The following is a 25,202-nucleotide window of genomic DNA, read 5'->3' as shown; positions in this document are numbered from 1 at the left end:
TTGGCCCTCCAGCCCTCCAGTTCTTCTGTGAGTACAAAGAACCATTTTCCGTTATTGTTGTTTTTAAGTTTTTTTTTTTTTTTTTTTTTTTTTTTTAAGTAATCTCTACAACCCAGCGTGGGGCTCAGACTCAACGACCCTGAGATCAAGGGTCATATGCCCCACTGACTGAGCCAGCCAGGCACCCCACTGTATTTTTTATCAGCACTTCTTGGTGGTGTCTTGACATACCCCGGCAGTTGCAGCAGTTGTGTCTGTGTTAGTTCAGAAAGTGTTGCAAGTGATTTGCTAATAATGGTTCAGTACTAAAGCATCAGCATTTGCGACTAGTTCACTTTAAAAAATGGAGCAGTTTACATGGTAGCCTTATAATTTTGTTGCACTGTTTTTTAGTGGAAAAGGGATAGGATAGAGTTAACTCCGTTTTATTTGCACATAACTTAGCTTGTTTTCTCTGCTTCAGGCCTTGGTGAGACACCAGTAAAGCTACCTTTACTGATTGTGGACATTATGAAATTGCACCATAGTGCAAATGAGTTGTGATTTACTTGATTTTACTGCCTGCTTACTTGGGGTTTTATCAGGAAAGAGTTGATCTCATTGAAATTTGTCACAGCACATGGCAAGCAGTCATGGTTGAATGAAGTTGAGAAAAAGGCAGTGGGCTCCTTCTCTGTGTGGAGCATGGCATTGTGGAAGAGTTGCAAGAACACAGGCTTTGACTCAGACAGGTTTGAACCTGGTTCTTTATTAGCTTCTCAAATGGGCAGGTTGAGCCATTCAGGTTCTTACCCTCAGTTTCCTCAGCTGTAAAATGGGAATAACAGCTCCATCGTCAACATGTTAGGATTAGTAAGAGATGCATATGCGTGGTATTGAGCATCATACTTGGTACCTGCTGTGTTCTCACTAAATAATACTCCCTATCAGTAGTCCATACCTGCAGGTACAAGGCTGGCTGGTAGTAGTCTCTCACGTAGGTACAATACTGTCTGTAATAATCTATCACTGGAAGCACACCACTGTTAATAGTCCCTTGTTATAGGTACAACATTGTATTGCTTTTATTTATATATGCCTTTCCCCTACGGAGTCTTAATTAGCATTAACCATTTCTTTCCAAATTGAGGGGGGGGTTAGTTTGTTCTTACATATGTGGTACATGTGAGTTATTACAAACAGTATATATTTACCTGATAGCATATTTTATACATGACTTCTTTTTTTTTTTTTTTTTTTTTTTTTTTTTTAATACATGACTTCTTTTAGTAGTTTTTCCGATGTCACTAAAAGTTATTAATTATGAACAGTAATTTTATTGCCTGAAAAATATTTCATGGAGTACTGGAGCCAAGATTTATATATTAAACCTTTTTTTTTTTTTTTTTTGAGAGAGAGGGGGAGAGAGCATGGCATGAGCAGAGAGAAAGGGCAGAGAGAGGGAGAATCTTTAGCAGGCTCCACGCTCAGCATAGAGTCTGATGTAGGGCTCGATCTCAACAACCCTGAGATCATGACCTGAGCCAGAATTAAGAGTCAGACAGTAAACTAACTGAGCCACCCAGGCACCCCTGTATATATAACACATCTTAATACATTTAGATCTAGTTACAGGTTGATTTGAGAAAAAGTTGTATGTATTGATGTCCCTAATTAATTAGCTTAGATTGAATGTTATCAACATGTTTCAACATCAGCATGAATAGAGAGGAAATAGAGGTAACTCTAGTCCTTGTGGTCTTTTTTTTTTTTTTTTTAAGGTTTTTTTATTTACTTATTCATGAGAGACACACAGAGAGAGAGAGAGAGAGAGAGAGAGAGAGGCAGAGACACAGGCAGAGGGAGAAGCAGGCTCCATGCAGGGAGCCTGACGTGGGACTCGATCCCAGGACTCCAGGATCACGCCCCGGGCCAAAGACAGGCGTTAAACCGCTGCGCCACCCAGGGATCCCCTAGTCCTTGTGGTCTTATAGGGATTTGAATCTGCCATCCTGCATTTGAAAAAGTGTCACATGTCAACATTTGAGATATTTCCACTTACTTAGGGCAAAGGAAGTGATCAGAATGAAGTATTCCATTTAATTCTTTTTTCTGTATGTCTGAATTACTAGTTGTAATGTAACATTATAACATCCTTCTGTTTTAATACAAACTAAGAAATTTTCATTCCAGTTTGGCTTCAGTGTAAGTTTGTAAGTTTTTTCTCCTAATTTAAGTATTACTGGTAGGTGCTTGGTGCACTATAGGTATCACCTTTTCAGTTAATGTAGAGGATTTGTGATTTTGAAAGCACTTTTCTTTGTTTGTCTTAAGGATGACCAGATGATAAACTGGCTGTTAGAATTCCGTTCTTCCATCATGTACTTAACTAAGGACTTTGAGCAGCTTATTAGTATTTTATTGGTAAGTTTACCATTTATTTCACTGGTATGTGCTTCAGTACTCTGAAAACAGAACATATTGTATCAGTAAAATGTTTCTTTTATGTTTCTCTTCCTCCCACCTCTAGAGATTGCAGTGGTTGAATAGAAGTCAGACAGTGGTGGAGGAGTATTTGGCTTTTCTTGGTAATCTTGTATCAGCACAGACTGTCTTCCTTAGACCATGTCTCAGCATGATTGTTTCTTATTTTGTACCTCGTAAGTGGTTCTTTGCTTTTTTTGCTTTTTCATTTTTAAAATCTCTGTATTTTATTTTTATTTTTTAAAAAGATTTTATTTATTCATGAGATACACAGAGAAAGAGGCAGAGACACAGGGAGAGGGAGAAGGAGGCTCCCTGTGGGGAGCCTGATGTGGGACTTGATCCCAGGACCCTGGGATCACAACCTCAGCCCAAGACAGACGCTCAACCACTGAGCCACCCAGGTGTTGCTTTAAATACCTCTTAATTGGGCAGCTGGTGGCTCAGCGGTTTAGCGCTGCCTTCAGCCCAGAGCCTGATTCTGGAAACCTGGGGTCGAGTCCCACGTCGGGTTCCCTGTATGGAGTCTGCTTCTCCCTCTGCCTATCTCTGTATCTGTCTCTTTCTCTGTGTCTCTCATGAGTAAAAAAATAAAATCTTTTAAAAAAGGAATACCTCTTTATTAAAATAAAGCGTACTTTCTAGGAACAGTGAGGGGATTGTGCCAACAAGGAAAATTCTGAGATGCATATTGGCAACAGTTTAGGTACATATCTATTCCTTATAATTTCTGTGGAAGCATCTAGATTTGTTACTGTGATTTTTTTTTTTTTTAGGGTTATAATTCGCTTTAGTGAGATTTTCATGAAATGTTAAAATCAGTGATTTTTATCTTTAAAGTTATTTGAGTTTTTTTTTTTTTTTTTTTTTAACCTGCAAATTCAGTCATTGTACTATGTTTGGACAATGGAAAATCTCTTTTTTGTGTAGCAGTCGATTGTTTAGATTGGTGACAAAAAGAATAACATATCTTGTTTTTCCCTCAAAAGCCCGGGTGGTAATTAAGGAAGGTGACGTAGATGTTTCCGACTCTGATGATGAAGATGATAGTAAGTATAAAGAGAAATAGAAGAAAGTGCAAGGGATGCTTCCTGTGTCTGAGAGAATGCATATTGAATGATAAAATATAGGGCAATGCCAGGGTTTATTCTTATAGGTAGACTGTGACAGATGGCAACCTTTGATGGAATCTTTTTGTTACATTTAGCATTAACATGTAATCAGCTGCCTTTGATACATTACTTATGTAATTGATCATTTAGTCTCCTTTGATAGTTGGCTCTGGAGAAAAATGTTAAGTTTAATTTGTTGCTAATAAATGATTCAGTTATGTTTAGTGGGTGTTTTTAGCTTAAAATACATAATTCTTCAGTTTCCAATTTTATTTTTATGCTCATACTTAGTTTTCTCATTGTAGATCTTCCTGCCAATTTTGACACATGTCACAGAGCCTTGCAAATAATAGCAAGATATGTCCCATCGTGAGTATCCTTTTGTTGCTTATTTTGAATCATGGTCTTTAAGTCTCAAGAAAATTATAATCAATTAGTAGGAAATTATTATGTTCACAGCATCAAAACTCAAGTTGTATTCTACATGTTGGTTTTTATTTTTCCTTTTTTAAAGATTTTATTTATTCATGAGAGACAGAGAGAGAAAAAGAAAGAGAACGAGACATAGGCAGGGGGAGAAGCCTGCTCCACGCAGGGAGCCTGATGTGGGACTTGATCCTGGGACTCCAGGATCATGCCCTGTTCCAAAGGCAGACGCTTAACCTCTGAGCCACCCAGACGTCCCATATTCTACATGTTTTTGTAACTTGTAGATAGAACAACCACATTCTACATGATGGCGTTTTAGTTCTCTCCGTTGTCTTTTATTTAAAAATTAGGACGCCTGGGTGGCTAAGCGGTTTAGCTCCCTGTATGGTCTCTGCCTCTCTCTCTCTCTCTCTGTGTCTCTCATGAATAAATAAATAAATTTTTTTAAAAATTTAAAAATTTAAGAATTAATAACTTGATTAAAATTATTTAAATTGTTGCTTAAAGCTTGTGTGCAAATTTTCTTCCACATTTTGTATTGTGGTTAGAATTTTGCTTTGGCCTTCTACAAGATATGATATCCAAAAATTTTCATTTAACCTTGTGTCATGCCATATAAATAAAAACTGCAGTTCAAATACTGTATGTGGATTACATTTGAATTTTTTTTCTTAAAGATTTATTTTAGGGACGCCTGGGTGGCTTAGAGGTTGAGCATCTGCCTTTGGCTCAGGGTGTGAGCCCAGTCCCAAGATTGGGTCTCACATCGGGCTCCCTGCATGGAGCCTGCTTCTCCATGTCTGTGTCTCTACCTCTCTCTCTGTGTGTCTCTCCTGAATGAATAAGTAAAATCTTAAAAAAAAAAAAAAAAAAAAAAGGATTTATTTTGGGGGGCCACTTGAGTGGCTCAGTGGTCGAGCCTCTGCCTTTCACTCAGATCAGGGTCCTGGGATCCAGTCCCATTGTCAGGCTCTCCACAGGAAGCCTGCTTCTCCCTCTGCCTATGTCTCTGTCTCTCATGAATTAAATAAATAAAATATTTATATTAAAAAAAAGATTTATTTTATATACTCCCCCTGAGTAGGGGGAGAGAAAGAATCTCATGCAGCCTGCCGGCTGCGTGAGGAGCCTGATGTGGGACTCCATCCCATGACCCTGAGATTGTGACCTGAGCTGAAATCAAGAATCAGTTGCTTAACCAACTGAGCACCCAGGCGCCCCATATTTGAATTTTTAAAAAGATACAGAAAAGCATAGATTTTTAAGAAAAGCATGGATTTCTTTTGGAGGGGTGAACTTGAAGTTCCTTCTCTAAGTTTATTTGCTAACGTAAAAAAATACCAAATTGTTACTTTTTTCTCCTTTTTAAAATAATATATGTGCACGACATTGGAAAACATTTAGATTTTAAACTGAAGTTTTGTCACTTAAGTAGAAAAAAGAATTGCCCTTTAATTTGCTATTGATAATAAGGTTAATAGGGGGTTAGGTCTCCCCAAGTTATTGTAGATTTTCTCTGAAGCCATGTGTTTAAGTTCCGGTTATTTGAAGTAGTTAGTTACTATTTGTCTCTTACATCCGTATTTGCTCTTAAAATGGAAATGTCACTTTCCAAGAAACTCCAATTAACATGGATTAGTTGATTTTATTTATTTATTTATTTTTAAATAGGACACCATGGTTTCTTATGCCAATACTGGTGGAAAAATTTCCGTTTGTTCGAAAATCAGAGAGAACATTGGTAAGAAATCTTTTCATGGGGAAAATAATGGAAATTTTGGTTTAGTTTTAGGTGATGTTACATCTATCTTTGCAATTGTTTTCTAGATTAAACTCAAGAGAAAGAATTTGACTCAGATTCCTTTCTTAGAAACTCACTAAGGATGTGAGTGCCTTTGCCTCACTAAGGATGTCAGTGCCTTTTTCCATTATACAAATCAAGGGCAGAATCCATTTCAGAAATATCTGAATAGGCTTAATGAATATACAGATAAAAATTACAAGAAGGTAATAGTGTATGTATTACCAATTGTAAACATGCCCTACTTGAATATAACGTATGGATGAATTCTTAAGTTTTTGTATAATATTTGGATGATCTGTGGTTTTCAGTAATGAGTAGTGGTTTCTTTTTAAGCATAGCTTATTTTTTTCCTAAATAAGGTCTTGTAAGTGTTAAATACAGAGTTAGTAAGATTTTGCTAATGCTTGTGATAGTCTGCTTCACATGGGATATTATAAATCTTGTCTCTCTTATAGATATAAAAATCAACAACCCACTAGAAAACTGCATTTAGCAACATGAAAAGAGTTGCGTGCCATGACGAAGTGAGATTTATTCTAGGAATACATAGATACATTTAATACCTGTTAAAATCAGTTGATACAACACAACACATCAGTACAATAGATGACAGAAACCACACAATCATTTCAACAGATGCAGAAAAACATTTGACAAACACTAAAACCCTTTCATGACAAACATAAGGGAACTTTTTCAACCTGATAGAGGGCACCTATGAAAAACTCAACAGGTAACATACTACTCAATGGTGAATGACTAAGGGCTTTCCTCTAAGATAAGGAATAGAACAAGGATGTCTACTTTTGCCGCTTTTATTCAGTGTTGTCCTAGAGGTTCTAGCAAGGGCAGGCAGGAAGAGGAAAAGGCATCCAGATTGGAAAGGAAGAAGTAAAAATGCCTGTATTTACATTTAGAAAAATCCTGAGGAATCCTCAAAAACACTATTAGAACTAAAATGAGTTCACCGTGGTTATAGACTATAAGATTCAGTATACAAATGCCAGTTGTACAAGATAATCTATTGGGGACAGTGAACAGTCTTTCCATAAATGGTTGTGGGACAAATGGAAATCTACATGTAAAGAATGAAACAGTTCCCGCTTCCCCAAACAAAAATGAACTCAAAAGTGGATGGAAGACCTAAATGTAAGCTGAAAAGAAGCTCTTTGAAGAACACATGGGTGAGCATTTTTTGACCTGGGATTAATCAATAATTTCCAGATAGGATGCCTGAAGCACAGGAGCCACAGAAAACCAGACAAGTTCAACTTCTTTAAAATTAAACAGCTCAGCTTTATTGGACACCTTTGAGAGAATGAAAAGACAACCCAAACAGTGGGAGAAGATACTTGTAAGACATGCATTGGAAGGAGCATATCTAGAATATGTGAAGCACTCTTTAACATCTTGATAATAAAAAGGCAAATAACCCAATGTAAAAATGGGCAAATGATCTGAAAGTTTTTTTTCCAAAAGTGATACATATATGGTCAGTGAGCACATGACAAAGCTCAACATCACTAGCCATTGAGGGAACACAAGACAAAACCATAAGATCCCACTTCATACCAACTTGGATGGCTGTGTTCAGATAGTAACAAGTAGGGTTGAGAAGTAGAGAAGTCAGAACCCTCGTTGTATTACTGGTGAGAATGTATATAGTAGGTGGTGGAACTGCTTCGGAAAGCCTTCTTGACATTTCTTCAGAAAGATTAAACATAGAATTGCCATATGACTTAGCATTTCCACTGCTAGGTGTCTATCCAGCAGAAAATGTATGTCTACACAATACTTTACACAAATATTCAGAAGCAGCATTATTCGTGACAGCCAAAATATAGGAACAAACAAATGTTTATGGGCCAGTGAATAAACAACATGTGGTATCCACACATACACACACACACACAATGGATATTACATGGTTATAAAACGGGATAGTTTACTTGCTACAAACAGTGAACCTTGAAAACATGCTAAAACGCCACGTAGTATAAGATTCCATTTACATGACAAGTCTAGAATAGGCAAATCCTTAGAAAGTAGATCAGTGGTTACTTAGGGCTAGGGGGAGGTACGTTACTAAAATATACAAAATTCCTTTTTAGGGTGATGAAAGTGTTATAAAGTTGGTTATGGTGAGGTTGCACAACTCTGAATGTAATAAAAACCGTTGAACTGGTACACTTTAGATGGATGAATTGTATATGAGGGTTTTGAGTTCAAACTCCATATTCAATGTAGAAATTACTTAAAAATAAAATCTTAAAAAAAACCAACCCTACCCCCCAGCAAATTTAATTTACTGGGGTAATTAGATTAATTATACTGAATGTTGTATTGGAGAAATAGTATAGTTTCTGTGTTCCTGGATAGTCGATTTTTTTCTCTTTATTTTGAACTAAAGAGTGTATGATGTTTTCTGTACATCATTATGAAACGTTCATCCGTTGTTAAAATGTTTTGTCTCTGTTTTAGGAATGTTATGTTCATAACTTACTAAGGATTAGTGTATATTTTCCAAACTTAAGGCATGAAATTTTGGAGCTTGTGATCGAGAAGCTACTCAAGTTGGATGTAAGTATTTGATAATTTGTTTTTCTCATTGATTTCCATTTATAAAATACATAGTATGTGAAACAGTAGTAGCAGTAATGGAGAAGAATCCACATATCTACCTTTGATTGATTTCTTTGAACATTTCTTGAATTTGATGGATGTCCTGGTAGTTCTAGACAGTCTGATGTCTCATGGTTGGGGAACAAGACATTGATTAATTAGATGGTCACATAAATGTAAAAATACTTTTGTGTATGTAAATGCTATGAATGGAACTCATGCATAGTTATGTGCTGGAAAACATGTCTTGTGAAGAGGTCAAGAAGGCAACTAAGGAAGTGATGTTGAATTCTTTATACACTTTTTAAAGAGGCCTGCAGTGGGAATGAAGGAAAGTGGTAGATTCTAGTGACATGGGGGAAGAAAGGCGAATGGTCCTTTTGACTGGATTGGAAGTGGAGTAGTAGAGGGTAAGAGAGAGGTACTTCCTGGGGAATAGAGTTGGTGTCGGCCATAGGGAGAAAAGTCAGGAGGAGGCTGAGAGAGGAAGAGTTCTGTTTTGGATTGATTGGGGTGCAGGTGGGGAGCCAGATGGAAAATCCTCAGCAAGCAATGGTAGCTTCAGGTAGGCAGATGCTCAACCACTGAGCCACCCAGGCGTCCTATATGGAACAGTTTAGAATGCATTTAGAAAGAAGGGTTACATATAAGTAGGAAAAAAGGCATGATTTTTTCTTTTGTGTTGTTTTAAAGATTTTCTTTGGGCAGCCCCGGTGGCGCAGCGGTTTAGCGCCGCCTGCAGCCTGGGGTGTGATCCTGGAGACCCGGGATCGAGTCCCACGTCGAGCTCCCTGCATGGAGCCTGCTTCTCTCTCTGCCTGTGTCTCTGCCTCTCTTTCGCTCTCTCTGAATAAATAAATAAATAAATCTTTAAAAAAATTTTTTTTCTTTATTTATTCATGAGACACAGGGAGAAGGAGAAGGCTAGGCAGAGGGAGAAGCAGGCTCCATGCAGGGAGCTTGATGTGGGACTCGATCCCGGGACTCGAGGATTACACCCTCAGCCAAGGGCAGATGCTCAACCACTGAGCCACCCAGGCGTCCCCAAAAAGGCATGATTTGAATGTGTGTTAACTGAGATATCTGAAGGGTTATATACCAAAATGAATATTCAGTATTTGAAATTTGACTTGCATCTTGTCATTTTCCTGCTGGGTGGATTGATGATATGCTTCTTACAACATGTATGTGAGTGCTGTGCATGGTGAGAGTTAGAATGAACACTGAATTTGTTGAAGCTGATTTTGACCAGCATACTGCATTTCATAATGATTTTATGGAAGTATGTAGTGAAAGGGGTTTGATTTGTAGTCTCAGAAATTCTTTCATGATCCAGACCAGTTTGTAAGTCTGCACCATAGTTGTATATTGAGTTATGGTGCCAGAAAGGGTACTTCTGTGGACTCCTTTCAAGTAAGTATATCAGATAAATTTCCAGTCCCTGAATAGGATAGTTGTATTTTTTTTAAAGGGAGAGCAAGCGAGCAAGCGAGCAAGCGAGCAAGCAGGTAGGGGTGTGGGCAGAGGGAGAGAATCTCAAGCAGGTTCCATGCCCATTGCAGAGCCCAGTGTGGGTTTGATCTCATGACCCTGAGATGACTTCAGCCAGAATCAGGAGTCAGCTGCTAGACTGAGCCACCCAGGTACCCCAAAATAGTTGTATTTTCAAAGCTTTTATTCTTTTTTTTTCCCCTTTTGTTATAATGTAGGTGAATGCATCCCGGCAAGATATTGAGGATGCTGAAGAAGCAGCCATTCAGACTGGTAGTGGGCCAGATGCCACAGAAGGACTCTTCAATATGGTCAGCATTTAATAATGAGCACCCATGCACAGTTCGTAATTCCAGAGGGTGGGAGAGGGTGGCTAACTTCGAGGCTTTAGATTAAAACAGTAGTACAGCAGACTTGAAAGTGATGTTTAAATGAGCAGCTGCTGTCACGATGCTTACTGTCCAGTAGAGTTCATTTATTTCCAGGGCTGTAAGTGTGGGTTGTGGTGAAGTAGGTTTCATTTTTATTCCTCTGTTTGTGCTTGCTTTTTTGTTTTTGTTTTTGTTTGGTAAACCACATACTGCTTATGAAGGAGTGATAAATGGGAAGGCCATGTGATTTCTTTGCCATAATGCAGTACTACTCTGCCTGGGGCGGGAGGGCCTGAGAAGGCGTGAAGAAGCAGGAAAGGGCAGAAGAAGGAACTAAGCAAGAGTTTGCCCTCAGTTGGAAAACAGCTGCAGCACGATGACCCTAGGTCCCAGTTTGAAGCCAGAGAGACAGCCTCCTGTGACCCCTTGCCACCTCGTCCTTTCAGCTGGGGAGGGCAAGAAGGGAGTACAAGGGCGGTTCTCTGGAGAACCAGTGCTCACAGCACCTGGTGCAAGGGTGCCCTGTCCTGGGAAGAGACCTGGCAGTAGCAGCACCCTGCACAATGAGTTCCAGGAGCTGGGGAAAGCTATGATGTTGTTGTGGCCTTGCTTCAGGTGGGCCTTCTACAGGAGAATCTGGCTGGGTTCGGAATCTGCTTTTATTTTGAGTAAAATTGGTTCCGAGTCACACCTCTGGTGGGGAGCCCCTCCCTAGAGGGGTTCTGTGTCTTCTTTGTTTTATCTTTCCTTTTTTAATTAAGATTTTTTAAATCTTTTTTTTAAACGATTTTATTTATTTATTCATGAGAGACACAGCATGAGAGAGAGAGGCAGAGACAACAGGCAGAGGGAGAAGCAGGCTCCATGCAGGGAGCCAGACGTGGGACTTGATCCCGGGTCTCCAGGATCACAACCTGGGCTGAAGGTGGCGCTAAACTGCTGAGCCACCCGGGCTGCCGTTTTTATTAAGATTTTTTAAAAAAATTTATTTACTCATGAGAAACACACAGAGAGAGGCAGAGACATAGGCATCGGGAGAAGCAGGCTCCATGCAGGGAACCTGATGTGGGACTCGGTCCCAGGATCCCCGGATCATGACCTGAACCAAAGGCAGATGCTCAATCAGGCACCCCCTGTTTTATAATCACCTCTGAGAATTTCCCACTTACCTGGTTTTACTACAGAGTTTAACGTCAGTTTTTCCTTTATTTTCAAAGGATGAGGATGAAGACACTGAACGTGACACAAAGGCTGACCAACAAAGGCTCGATCACATGGTACATCCTGTAGCCGAGCGCCTGGACATCTTGCTGTCTTTGCTTCTGTCCTACATTAAGGATGTCTGCTACGTAGATGGTAATGACCCATAATCGTCACAGTAGCTACTGTTGAAAACAGCAACGCCCCTGGCTGTGTGAGGGATGTTTTTCATATGTTACTTGTTCATATGTTTTCACGTTACCTGTACTCCTAGAAATCGCATAAAAATCACTGTTTTGAGTATGAGGGTTTCGAGAGGTCAGGTTACTTGCCAGTGTGACACAGCTTTAGAGTGTGGGACTGGATTCAGGCTCAGCTGTATTTGTCTTCAAAGCCCCTAATCGTTTCACTGTCATAGGCAAGAATTATGTATGGAGTTTGGTTATTTTTAGGTGGAGATCAAATCACACTTGAGTTGTTTAAGACATCTCAGAGTGCACTGCACTTTGGTACATGGTGCCTGGTGCTAGGGATTGGGTGTGAAGGTCTTGTGCTATGTTGTGCCAGGTGTCAGTACCACCATGAACACATCAGGGTGCTTCTTGCTATCCTGGAACTTTTTGTCTAGAGGATTTGCCATGCAAACAGGATTCTCCATTCATGTGGCGAAGATTTAAGAATGATAGCCACTCGGAATAATAGGAGTTGAATCTGAGTTGGCTGTATTATTTTAATTTTTTTTGTTATAAAAATAGTACAGTTGGGAGAAAATTTGGGAACTACAGGAAAGGATTAAAAAAGACAATTTAAATATATTTAAATGCATTTGTACTGTTCAGAGAACCATCGTTAGTATCTTGATAGAGGTTTTTCTCTTCTATTAACGTGTATATTTGGGAGTGTGTTTTTCTAGTAATGTGTATTTTGGGTGAGTGCATTTGGAGGGCATGCTGTACACAGTGATTCATCACTGCCCTTTCCATCTGCTGTGAACATTTTCTCAGACCATTCGCTGTCCTTCTAGGTGGTTATTGACTGTGTGGATTTAACTGGTCTCTTTTATCCGTCCCCGCCCCCCCCCCCCTTTTTGCCATTATAAATGTGTAGTGAACATCCTTGTATATCTGTGTCCAGTTATCTCAATGTGATAAATCCCTAGCAGTAGAATTAGTGGATCAAAGGGCTTCTGGCACACAAATAGTAAAATTGCCCTTTATAAGGGTTTCCTTTTTATGGCATCACAGCAGTGTGAGATGAGAGCCTGCCTCATCGTCAGTGCTGGATTATTATAGTTAGAAAGGAAAATTCTGTGCAAAATAAAAATGGCATTTTGTTAGAATCACAGCCTAATGGAAAATGTTTCTGAGTGGTACTTTATTTTTTGAAATTTGGTAATGAAAGTGGCAGCTTAAAAGAATTGTGTGAAGCTGAAATGCCAAAACTTCTCTCTAGGCAAGGTAGATAACAACAAAACGAAGGATTTATATCGAGATCTCATAACCATCTTCGACAAACTCCTATTGCCCACCCACGCCTCCTGCCATGTCCAGTTTTTCATGTTTTACCTCTGCAGCTTTAAATTGGTGAGTACTATGTCAGCATTGTCTTGCTTATTTTATTCTTGCCTATGATTTTGCCTTAAAAACTGAGGGCAAGAGGGAAAAGGGAAGGGAGACACGAGATGAATATATCTTTTTTTCTTGAGCTCGTTTTATTGGTGTCTGTAATAAGATAGCATGTTCTAGGCCAAGTGCTCCTAGAGTGCCATTCTGCATTTGGCCCACTAGGTGGTGCCTTAGCCTTTCGTTGGAGCCTTCACTGTTAAAATCCCAGGAGGTATTTATGTTTATGTCCTTCATTCTCTCTCAGTTGATCCTAACTGGCCTAAAACATCTTCTCAATCCAGAATTTTAAAACCTTAGCCTTTGACTTTTTGTTTTGGGGGAAAAAAAAGAGGAAATACGGAAGACTTCCTTTGCCACTGTTTATAGTTTCCTGGAATAGTCAGGAGGGTATTCATCTTTTGCTCTCAAGTATGTTTTTGTAGCTCTTGCAAAGAGCTACTTGGGAGAAGTGGAGATTGTGCCCATTGTGAAAGAGAAGCATTAATTAGTCTTTTTTCCATGATTGACATAATTAGTAAAACACCCCACTTTAATCTGTGTCTCTCTTTCTGGGGAAGTTCAGCATGTGCAGTCAGAAACTGCGAGAGTACTTGGCACTCTTGACAGTACTGCTGCAAGGTTCCCATGTGAGTATGGGTTATCCCTGGTTTCCATTTTGGGCTAATTGTCGGAATCACCTGTGGAGCTTTTAAAACAGGTGGATTCCAAAGCCCTGTCACTGACCCTACGAAATCTGTAGGGTTGAATCTGAAGTCCACCTCATTTTAGGAACTTATTTAAGGCTGGGGAACACTTTATTTTTAATACTAGTATCTTACAGTGTTGTAAAATGGAAGAACTGTGAGAACTGCATATATTCTTTATCTAGCACTTTTCCCTATTGCTGAGTTACAATCTTAGAATTCTGATAGCCAGAGATTTCTTCAACATTAAAAAAGATTGGAGCAGTACCTTTTCTTTTTATAGGGATTCGCAGAAGCATTTTTGGAACATCTCTGGAAAAAATTGCAGGATCCAAATAATCCTGCCATCATCAGGCAAGCTGCTGGAAATTATATTGGAAGCTTTTTGGCAAGAGCTAAATTTATTCCTCTTATGTAAGTAACCTAATTTTCCAAGTGCTTTTTCATGTCATGCTTTAAAAAGATTATGGCATTGTCTTAAGTCAGAGAAATACCTGCTTTAATTTTTTTTTTTTGGTCTACCTTTAAAGTGAAAAAATCTGTTCCCCCACTCTAGGCAAGATGTTTACATTTCCACAAGGCAATTTCAGAATAAAATGTCTCCTTTAGATATAAAACCTTAGCTAGAAAGCTTGTGTCATCTGTTTTGGATGGTTACACTTAAATGTGAAGACTCATTTGTCTTCATGGATTATTTTACAGTGCTGTATACTGTTTTGATTCTTCTTATAGGTTTGTCATTTTTCATTTGCATTACAAATCAGTTGTATCTGTTAACGCTGAAGAAAAAACCGTTTTAAAGGTAATAGATCTATTTAGGAGGCCAGCTCTGGGCCTACTTCTTCCAGTGATCTGTGAAGATGTGTTTGGACAAGGATGCTGTTACACACCCTTCCCCAACAACTAAAAGCCATCTGTCCATGCTGCCCTAACTTATGGCCACAGAACTTCATCAGAATCCCGTAGAGAATGATGAACTCAATTGGACTATCTCTTCCTTGTGAGATATTGCTAAATGTGCCTTTTTCTGTGGCCCTATTCCTCTGAGAGGTCAGGGAGCCTGTTGGAGAAGTCCTTCTGAGTTGATAAGGAGGCACTTGTCCATCCCTTGGGACCTCAGGCATCCTTAGGGGCCTGTTTTTCTTAGAAGGTCTGTGCACTCTACCTTACAATTGAAAAGCTGTCTTCCCTTCTGCCCATACTTTTCCTTCCTTTGATTGCTTCTCTGTGCTCATGGGTAATAAATAGATCAAGAATCTTACAGACTGACTTTGTAGTGAGAGGCAATTGGTGTGCTTTTACGTCACTGTTGTTTTTTTATGAAGCAAGTGAAGTTGACTTGAATTTTTTTTTCCCCTAGTACTGTAAAATCATGCCTAGATCTTTTGGTTAACTGGCTGCACATCTACCTTAACAACCAGGATTCAGGAGCAAAGGCATTTTGTGACGTTGCGCTCCATGGACCCTTTTACTCAGCTTGCCAGGCTGTGTTCTACACTTTTGTTTTCAGACACAAGCAGCTATTAAGTGGAAACCTGAAAGAAGGTCAGTGATGTGGGATTGACAGATGTGAACTGGATTTTCCTGGGATGCCAGTCACTCTTTAGAAGGGAGAGTTGTTACTTTTTTGAGAATTTCGTGAAAACTCTGGAGTCAGAATAATGTCCATGCACTCAGACTTTGACCCTTATTTTCCAGCAGCCCTTGAGCTCCTAAAGCCCTTTGTAGCCCCTCTGGAGCAGAGGATGGACTTGAGGTTGAGCACTCCATTTTAGAGGGTGGCATCTAGAGTACTTGTGAACCGTGAAGATGTTGTTCGTAGAGGCGAGGCCTGGCACAGTGCTCCCTGCTGTCCTCGGGATGGCCCCTGAAGAGTAGGCATCATTCCCCCTTGTGGGGACTAGGCACACACAGGATATTGATTGGCAGGATTAGAGAATAAAACCAGATGGGTATGATTCTAAAGCTTGGGGTCCTAACAGTTACTCTGCTTTATCTAAGGACTTAAGCATTAATCTTCAGTTTTGCTAATTTCTGAGGGTTGTGTATATAATTTAAATCTACCAGATGAAGCTTGTTTATCAGGTTAGTGTGACAAGAATAGCATTAAGTCAACTTAAATGGTTTTATTTATTTGCATGAATAATTCAAGTGGTTTAATAAGCTGTTTCCTCTAAACCAAATGTTCTTTTTTTTTTTTTTTTTTTTTTTTTAATTTTTATCTATTTATGATAGTCACACAGAGAGAGAGAGAGAGAGGCAGAGACACAGGCAGAGGGAGAAGCGGGCTCCATGCACCGAGAGCCCGATGTGGGATTCGATCCCGGGTCTCCAGGATCGCGCCCTGGGCCAAAGGCAGGCGCCAAACCGCTGCGCCACCCAGGGATCCCTAAACCAAATGTTCTCAAGCTCTGACATTTGGGGCTGGTTCTCTAGTTGTGGGCTCCGTCCTGGGCATTCTATGATGGTTGGCACTCTACCCGCTAAATGCTGGTAGCATTAGGCCCCCCTCCCCCCACCAACTCTGTTGTGACAACTCAAATTCTCAGACACTGCCACATGTCCTCCTCGAGGGCACAGCTGCCTTAAGAGGTGAGAACCACAGCTCTGAAATTGAACTGTATGTGTTGATTGTATGTATTTACTTATATCCTGTTACTTCTAAAAAGATTAGGACTAGTTGTATAAATCAGGAGAAGGACAAGGTTTTAGCACAACGTAAGCAAAGTATTTTTTTTGTGTGTGTAAATAAATGGTAAGATAGGTTGACAAATTGAATTTAAATTTTAAAAAATGGTAAGAGTCTTGGTTAAAGAGGATGTAGTTCTTGAAAGCCATGACATTTTTAGTTATTTTTATCAGAATATACATCAAAGATGGGGTGTCTGGCTGGCTTAGAAGAACACGGGACTCTGGATCTCTGGGTCGTGAATTCAAACCCCACGTTGGGTGTAGAAATTACTTAAATAAAACTTAAAATACATTAAAGAATCTCCTAAGAAAAATGTACTTAAGCATAGATTGGCTTGCTTGCCTTTAAAAATAAGTGTGCTTTCTTTTACTAATATAGGAGAGAACTATATTTACTTGTTCCAGGAGAGTGGTAGCTCTACCTCTGTAGTTTCCTTGTGAAAAAAAAAAAAAAAACACAACTGGTAAATGAACAGCTATTGCACACTTGAATAATTTGCTCAACTTCACTAATAATTTCAGACATTCAGGTCTTGCTGTTTGTTTGCTCTTGTCGGATTGGCATATTTATCTGTTTGTGGAAGTAAGGAAGGAGAAACTCCAAATTGTATAGTCACTACCTCTTGGGAATGGACACTGAGTGTTGCCTCAGCTTCGTATTGATTTCATGATTAACTGAAATCAAATCACGTGGGTTTCCCCCCCACCCTCTAAACTCAGGATATGCTGAGCTTACAAGTACCCAACTTCCAAATTGTCACAGAAGTTCATTGCTCACTACAGATGTGTGCTTACTTCCTGTGTCTTTGAAAGAATATGCTGTTTTCTTTAGAAAAGTTGACTTCGTCATAAGGAGGTGTGTGATTAAGCCTGGTGACATTCTGTGGGGCTCTGCATTGTGTGACTACATGGACCTCAGTTATTTAAAGCATTTCTGCAAATAACTGTGAGAATTTTTTTTGATGTGTGAGATAATCTGTGCTGCTTAAAGATACTTAGACTGTTATGTTTGTACTTTTAATAAAGTGTTTTGTTTTTTAATCAAAGGTTTGAGATACCTTCAAAGTCTAAATTTTGAACGTATAGTGATGAGTCAGCTGAATCCCCTGAAGATTTGTCTGCCTTCGGTAGTTAACTTTTTTGCTGCAATCACAAGGTAAGTAAGTTATTTTTACCTTACGGGGGGGAAACTATTTAAAAATATATTTATGGGGCAGCCCTGGTGGTGCAGCGGTTTAGCGCTGCCTGCAGCCCAGGGCGTGATCCTGGAGACCCGGGATCGAGTCCCACGTCGGGCTCCCTGCACGGAGCCTGCTTCTTCTCTGCCTGTGTCTCTGCCTCTCTCTCTCCTACTCTGTGTCTCTCATGAATAAATAAAATAAAATCTTTAAAAAATATATGTATATATATATTTATGTTAGTGTCAGTATTGTACAATTCCCCTAAATTTCTATGAAATTATTCAGTAAAATTAATAACCATAAAACATGTAAAAACCAGTAAGCGTGTACTTGCAGGAAACATTGCAGTTAAGCTTTTGTTTTTTTATGATTTTTACAAAGATATTCATTAGGATGATAAACAGACGGGATGTGAGAGGGTTATGCCAGTAGGAGACAGGCTCTTACAGGGGCCGTCCAGTCAGGCCCATGACTCCAGGCCGTGCAGAGTAGGTGCTGTGTCCCTGCACACCTGGACGGGTATCACACTCCGCTCACTGTCCTCACCGTGTGAGGACTGTAGTGGTAAGCCCTGCTTAAAACGAGGAAAGTAGGGACACCTGGGTGGCTCAGTGGTTAGGTGCATCTGCCTTTGGCTCAGGGCCTGATCCTGGAGTCCTGGGATCAAGTCCTGCATCAGGCTCAGCATGGAGCCTGCTTCTCCCTCTGTCTATGTCTCTGCCTCTCTCTGTGTGTCTCTCGTGAATAAATAAATAAAATCTTAAAAAAAAAAAAGAAGGTGGAGACCCAGAGAGACGGGATGACTAATGAGAAGGGGCTCCCTGGTGGCAGAGCCAGCATGTGAACACAGGCAGTCTCTGGTCCTCTCCGAATTCTTCTGCCTAAAGTACAAAGTGAGATGGAGACTCTGAGCCCTTGATCAGAATATTCAGGCTAGGATCATGGCTTAAAATCTATAACAGCTAGGAGTCTCTTCTGGTACAAGACAAAGATAATTCTTTCATCATTTAATCCCCTTTAGATCACTTGCTGCTCTTACTTAGGGCCCTTATTTTTCTTTTGTTAGGCTTGTAGTTCAAGGTGTTCTGTCTCCTGAGGACTAGTTCTGGGGCCCGTCCTGAGATCTCAAAAATGATAACAGAATTGAGGAAAGGAATGAGCAAGCAAGAAGGTCTGGGGTGTGAAAGGCCCAGCACATGGCGGGAAGGTGGGAAGCAGCAGATGAAGAAAAGCTGAGACAGGAGCTCCTAGAATATTTGTGGGCTGGGAGCAGAGGGCCTCAGGTAGGGTGCAAGCTGTCTGAGAGGCTGTAGGTATGGGGTCGGGTGGACAGTGGAATTCTGGGATGAGACGTGAGGCCAAGAGCCAGGAACAGTGGTGTGTGTCAAGCCGATGTATTGTTCTGTGGCTCCTGCTTTTGCTTCCTTAATGATTTTGGGATTCCTGTTGACCCATACAGTTGCACTTGATTCTGACTATTGTGTTATGTCCTGTTAATTTTTTTTAAATCAGTCCTTTGTTGGGATGAAGTTGTTTTTTCAGGATTGGGAACAGCAGCTTAGGGGCATCATTACAGGCATGTCCAGTACCGTCCTCACTACAACAGCCAAGTCTCTCCCTCAGCAACCATGATCCTGTCAGTAAATCCTGAACCCCCTTTTCACCAATCTTCTAATTTTCTTACAAATAGTGAAAGTAAATTAGACAGCTTATATAGTTTTGCCAGCTAAGAGATTCGTACCTTGAACACATTCATTTTTAGTGAGTCATGCCTGTTAATCTAAGCCACTCTCGTTCTGAAAGCAGTAGCCACACTTTCTCTCTCCTTGTCAGGCTTGTAAACAGTACGCCCGGAAAGCTGTACCCTAAAAGCATTGCTTCTTGTTTTATGTTATTTTTTCTTGTACTTGTTATGTTTGATAATATCTGTGTGGTCAGAATAGTTGTCACACACGAACAAGCATGTCAGCGCAGAGTAATTCCACCCTATTAACGCCTTCCGTCTACGTCTGGCTTTGTTGTTTCAAGTAAATACCAGCTGGTCTTCTGCTACACTATAATTGAGAGGAACAATCGCCAGATGCTGCCAGTTATTAGAAATACAGCTGGAGGGGACTCGGTGCAAACCTGCACAAACCCACTTGACACCTTCTTCCCCTTCGATCCTTGTGTGCTTAAGAGGTAGGTACAATTAGACCACTGACCTGGCAGTGGGGACTTTACATGGGATGTGTATTTGCTTTTCTCAGGATTAGGGCTCCTTTGTCCTAGGTGGCTGTTCATATCTGTTTATCAGCAGCTCGAGGTCCCCTTGCATGTATGTCATGGGCCCAAGGCAGACGATCCCTGTCAGAGGCGGCAGGTGCCCAGAGCACTCTGGGGTGTGCATACCTGCAATTCAGGAAGAACCCCGGATTGATGCCAAAGGTTTTTTCATTCATCTTTTGTTTTTCTGTAAACCTGTTGGTTTCAACATGAAAGGGGCTGGATATAGAGGTGTCTGGATAGAGAGGATGCTGCCTTTTTCGTGGCTCAGAATTTTCTGCCAAGCGACTTGTTCCTTCCTCTGGAGACCACAGTCCGTGCTGTTGCAAAGGATAAACAGCAGCTACATCTAGATGGGTAGTTGTGAAAAACTACCAGGCCAGTCTTCAACTGTGCATCTGTGTAAGGAAGCAGGAGTTCTGCTTATTGTGCACTTACTAGCAACACCATAACTGAGGAGTATCTGGTCCCCCAAGTCTTGGTTGACTGAAACCACATTGATTTTTCTCCCCAGACTAATTTTTAGTAGATTTACTATAAGAAGATAAAAAATGAAATTCCAGAGTAATATAATTTTGTTTTTCTTTGGATATATTCTAACTCATTATGAGTTCTTGCAGAGTTGAGAGAGAATTTCACTTGAAAATAAAAGTTGAGAAGCAGTTGCTTCATACGCTGAGTAGATGAAGCTTTACAAACAAGGAGCCATGTTATTTACAGTACTGTGACATAGCAGTATTTTTTGGCACAATGATTATTTGAGCCATAGTGTTTATTTTGGGTAATGGATCCTGTGGGAAAAGAGCCAGACAAGTCTGACCTTCAGTATAGCATCGAACTTGACTTTGAAATGTGATCACTGTCGATAGGTCGAAGAAATTCATCGATCCTGTTTATCAGATATGGGAAGACATGAATGCAGAAGAGCTTCAGGAGTTTAAGAAACCCATTAAAAAGGTAAATTCATGACTCGGCACTCTTGGGATTTCCGGTGTGGTCACAGACACAAATAGTAAATAGCAATGTTACACTTAAAAAACACATTTTATTCATTCCGCCTTCACAAAAATCCAAGCTCAGGTTATGTTCTTTTTATGAAGAGAATTTTTGTTTTTTTTGGTGAACTAGACCTTTTTTTTTTTTTTTTTTTTTCCTTAAGATTTTATTTATTTATTCATGAGAGACACAGGCAGAGGGAGAAGCAGGCTCCATGCAGGGAGCCCGATGTGGGACTCAATCCCAGGTCTCTAGGATCATGCCCTGGGCTGAAGGCAGTGCTAAACCTCTGAGCCACCCGAGCTGCCCTAAACTAGACCTTTTATAAGTGGACTTTGGGTAGTGAAGGTTAATTAAAAATCAGCTCCATAAATTAAGATCTTTACCACATGATCATCACTACCAAGTAACAATCTCGAATTTACTTAAGTATCATTTTTCATAAGTAATCATTGGAAAGCTCTTTTTTTTCTTTATAGTTTTTTGGCAGGGGTCGTTCATTCACTCATTCACATTGTGTTAGATACAAGGGTGATGATGCTGAGTGAGAATGTCGTGTCATGCTGCCTGCCCTTTCTGAGCTTAAAATCTGTTTTAAAAAAAATCACACTTTACACATGTAAATAGTTATGACATGTGACCAGCAATCATGTAGGTGGTTGGTAATATTGAAGTGGGTGTCTGAGGAAGTTTCTGAAATTAAGATACTTTTCTTTATGTTCATCTTTCTAGAAGTGGCACATTCCTCAAAGGAATTCTTGAAATTTCACACTGCCACTGGGGATCCTACTGATAATCTCTGTTCTTTATATAGGAGGTGGTGGAAGACGAAGATGATGATTTTTTGAAGGGTGAAGTTGGGATCACTCCGAGCTCCTTTGACACGCATTTCCGAAGCCCTGCGAGTAGTGTGGGCTCCCCTCCCGCGTTATACCTGCCAGACCAGTCCCCTCTGATCACAAGGGTTTGTGATTGAAACGAGCATTCCTCCCTGTTGGGCCCTTGAGTGCCAGGGCTCATGCTATTTGAACTGGAGCGAGTACATGCCTCAGGCATCTTACTTTCAAGGTAGACTTTAGTGTCTGGACTTTTTTTTTCCTGTTTGCTTCCCTACAGACAGAAGGAAAAGACTGGATATCATGTGCAATATTTTGGAATGGAGTTGATGATAAATTTTGAAGGCTTGTGTTGTCTAATGTATATTTTATTTTCATTTCAGCTTTACGACATCATTGTGAAATTTCTAATATTGGCAACAGCCTGTTTTAACCGATTGCATTTTTCCACATAGGTTTTTGTCTGAGCCGTAGTCACAGGACTGTGTTGATCTGATTTCTTTTCAGTGGAAAAAAATCCTCTATGTAGACACTATTCAGTGTCTTTAAAATGATTTTACTTTGGACATATTGTTGACCCTCAGCTGGAACTATATGTCTGTTTTGGGTTGTCAGTGGGGTGCGGAGAGGACGGGAGGAATGTGGAGAGGTGGCCAGAGCTGGTCCCTGACTCTGGAAGCTGGAGCTGGCACGGAAAATCTCCAGGGACTTTGGAGACCAATGAAATCCTGGAGGGAAGAGATGGAGTGTTTAGGGAAATAGAAGCAGACAAATCATACACTTGTGAGTTTAAAAATGAATTTAAAAGAAACACGGAGTTCGGGGTAAATGTAATTCCCATGTGCTGAGAGTGAGGTTGGACTTTTATAAAACATAGCACGTTGGCATTTTACCCTGAGGCTCCCAGGAGCTGTTAGAACTGGAACTGCTTGTTTGTAGTGGAATGTTACTTGGGTTTTCCTCTTTTTTAAAAAACTAGAATCAGTTGGTCATTTTGAGAATTTCTTTGTGCTAACGGGCGGGGAAAAAGGGGGCTTGGGTTATTCGGTGGAATGGTTTTGCCAGCCACAACAGACCAAGGTTACATACAGCTCCAGCCTTGGTCTATTGGCTGCTGGTATCATGGATTTCGCTTAGTGAGATCTCTGGTGAGGCTCTTTTTGTACTTTTATAACTAAACACTGAGAGAGAGGAGTCTAAACAACCTCACTTTATAACACGTGTGCAAACACTGCTAGGCTCATTTTGTAGCTCATGCATATTTAAGCTTCATTCCTTATTTGTGTACTTTTTTTGTTACTTGTGAAAATGGACATCTCTAAACATATTTATTTTTCTGCCACTTTTCCTATTATTTAAAAGCAAGCAATATTTTCTTGATCACAAATATTTTGTAATGAAATACTTTCTCTTTCCTAGGGCTTTGTATGCTCTTGTATAATTATATTGATGGCAATGTAGAGTAAATATGTTTTTGGAAAATAGAAATTTTTATTGGTTTAAAATGTTTTGGATATTGCAGATTTTCTTTTGGTGACTTGGTGGAAAGTCATTTGAGAACGTTTAGGTTCTCTCTCTCTTTTTTTTTAACTGGCAAAAAGGTGGGATTTTTGTAAGCTGGGTAAATGAGTACATGAAAATGTGTCTGTAGAAGTTAACGGTAAGTGGGCCTTTGTGGGTTTGAAGTTTTAATGTAGAAGGGTCTTTATAAATAAGTCTGTTTAATTTCAAAGAAGTTGAGGGGGAAAACATTGTAAAAATAAAACAATGGCACAGTTACTCTGGACCTTTTGTTCTTATACCAGTAAAGGAGTCAAGGGAGGTACCCCAATAAAGAGGCTTCTCACACTGATGCCATGATTTCTGTGGTTTTTACTGATCTCTCTTAAAGCTCCATGAGAAACTGCAGTTGAACACTTTCTCTGTTTAAGAGGCAGAAGTACCACTAGACCGGCTGCAGGTGGTGCTGGGAAACAAAGTACACACTGGTGAGGAGCGACGATTCTAGGGGCAGCCAAGGTGTCAAGGACTCTGCGCACATCCAGCCACAAGAGCCACCCAGGCTTGAACTGATTCCAGGAAAACAAACACTTCTTTGAAAAATGCACATGCTTTAAAAGAACATCTATGGGGGGGGGGGGGGAAATTGGGGGATTTCCTTGGGAATTCTAGAAAAAGGATCTTCTATTCCTCTTATTGAAAAGCAGGCTTTCATTTGGGGTAGGAGTTCCAGGGTCCACCCTGTTGTCTGTTTGGTATGGTCGGCTCTTAAAGAGAAGTGGTGAATTTATACAAGTGTGAAAAGGACCAGGGACTTCTCAGGTGTCACGGGTTGTTACTGTCTGTCTAGCCAGCTGTGTGACGTTGAGCAAGTCTGAACTCCCTTGTGAGCTGTAAGATGGAGATAACTATTACGTACTTTAGGGTTGTGATGATTCATTGGGAATGCATGGAAAGGCAGTGGCTGTTCTGCCTTGTGAGAAAGTGAAGCAAGAAGCACTTCCATGGAGAGGTCTTTCCAAGGCAGAGGCGACGTTTGTTTCAGCCACACTGATTGGCTCCTTGGTACCAGCTGAAGAGGTGCCACCTGGAGAGGAAGGGCCAGTGTTTGTGGCCCCCCCGCACCGCCCCCGCCCCAATCCCCTTGGGAGCTTTGAAAAACTAAGGCGGGGGAATACAGATGCCATTCCAACGTGCTTGCTCTGTGAGGTGGCTCCTCATCTCCTCGCTAATTTGTAAAGTTACCTTTTAGTTAACCTAGTGTGGAGTTGGGTCTACTTAAGGAATATTTCCAAATTCAGAACAGAGAGCCCCTAGGTAGGAAGCTTCACCCCGAGATAGCTATTCTCAGTAGGGACGGAAGGTATCTTGTTGATCTTCAGTCCCAGGGTTCATCACTAAGTGCCTACTGGACGCCAGGTAGCAAGTGTTAGGACGATTTCTAAATGTGTGCGGTTAGCAAAGTTTCGGCTCTATTTTCGCAGTTTAGCGTTTACTATTGATTGAACATAATGCTATGGAGCAGTGTAGGTTCCTCACTCAGATAAATAATCTCAAGGTCACGATGGAGTAGTAGAGCCGTGATGTTGACGGCAGGCCGTCGGACCCCAAAGCCCACACTCCGGCCAGGCTGGCTGGTCACTGAGCCCGAGCGCGGGCTCTCGCTGTCAGCCCGGCTCCGCGCCCTCCCGGGGCGCCCACGCTTTCGGGACTACATTTCCCAGGGCCCCCTGCGGGGGGGGGGGGGGAGAAACCTGGCCGCCGACCGCTCCCTCGCGCTTGGACTACATCTCCCACAGGGCCGCGCGGGCCCGCCTCCGGTTTCCTGGCCGCCGCGCTGCGCCGTGCCGCGCCGCGCCCCTCCCCCCGGTGGGACTCCACTTCCCGGCGGCGCCCGCGGGGGGCGGGGCGCGGCGCGGCGGGGCGGCCCCGG

General features: G+C 40.9%; 1 protein-coding gene and 1 long non-coding RNA gene across 3 annotated transcripts in view; one reads left to right on the top strand and one right to left on the bottom strand.

Moving 5' to 3' along the window:
- The window catches only part of RRN3 (RRN3 homolog, RNA polymerase I transcription factor), a 28,967-nt gene extending 5,346 nt beyond the window's left edge, over positions 1-23,621 (top strand). Inside the window, exons 4-18 of the mRNA XM_025416450.3 lie at positions 2,314-2,403; positions 2,510-2,639; positions 3,453-3,512; positions 3,881-3,944; positions 5,676-5,745; positions 8,290-8,388; positions 10,140-10,232; positions 11,510-11,648; positions 12,945-13,075; positions 14,084-14,214; positions 15,161-15,345; positions 17,539-17,647; positions 19,701-19,853; positions 20,807-20,894; positions 21,748-23,621. Of these exons, the coding sequence (XP_025272235.1) occupies positions 2,314-2,403; positions 2,510-2,639; positions 3,453-3,512; positions 3,881-3,944; positions 5,676-5,745; positions 8,290-8,388; positions 10,140-10,232; positions 11,510-11,648; positions 12,945-13,075; positions 14,084-14,214; positions 15,161-15,345; positions 17,539-17,647; positions 19,701-19,853; positions 20,807-20,894; positions 21,748-21,909 (1,704 nt within the window). The 3' untranslated portion in view covers positions 21,910-23,621. The remainder of the gene's footprint in view (positions 1-2,313; positions 2,404-2,509; positions 2,640-3,452; positions 3,513-3,880; positions 3,945-5,675; positions 5,746-8,289; positions 8,389-10,139; positions 10,233-11,509; positions 11,649-12,944; positions 13,076-14,083; positions 14,215-15,160; positions 15,346-17,538; positions 17,648-19,700; positions 19,854-20,806; positions 20,895-21,747) is intronic.
- On the bottom strand, positions 22,226-25,154 carry LOC112640344 (uncharacterized). 2 transcript variants are annotated; one of them, XR_007411262.1, is made up of 3 exons: positions 25,024-25,154; positions 24,189-24,356; positions 22,226-23,838 (listed from the first exon to the last, which is right to left on the bottom strand). It is a non-coding gene; the product is annotated as an uncharacterized LOC112640344 (long non-coding RNA). The 2 variants fall into 2 exon arrangements; XR_003123992.3 differs by having other exon boundaries at positions 22,226-22,497.
- Positions 25,155-25,202: the final 48 nt, after the last annotated feature.

Source organism: Canis lupus, chromosome 6 (assembly GCF_003254725.2).
Source record: "Canis lupus dingo isolate Sandy chromosome 6, ASM325472v2, whole genome shotgun sequence".
In the NCBI taxonomy this organism is placed as follows: domain Eukaryota; kingdom Metazoa; phylum Chordata; class Mammalia; order Carnivora; family Canidae; genus Canis; species Canis lupus.
Note: the sequence above shows the minus strand (reverse complement) of the source record. Positions and strands in the feature narration are given on the sequence as shown.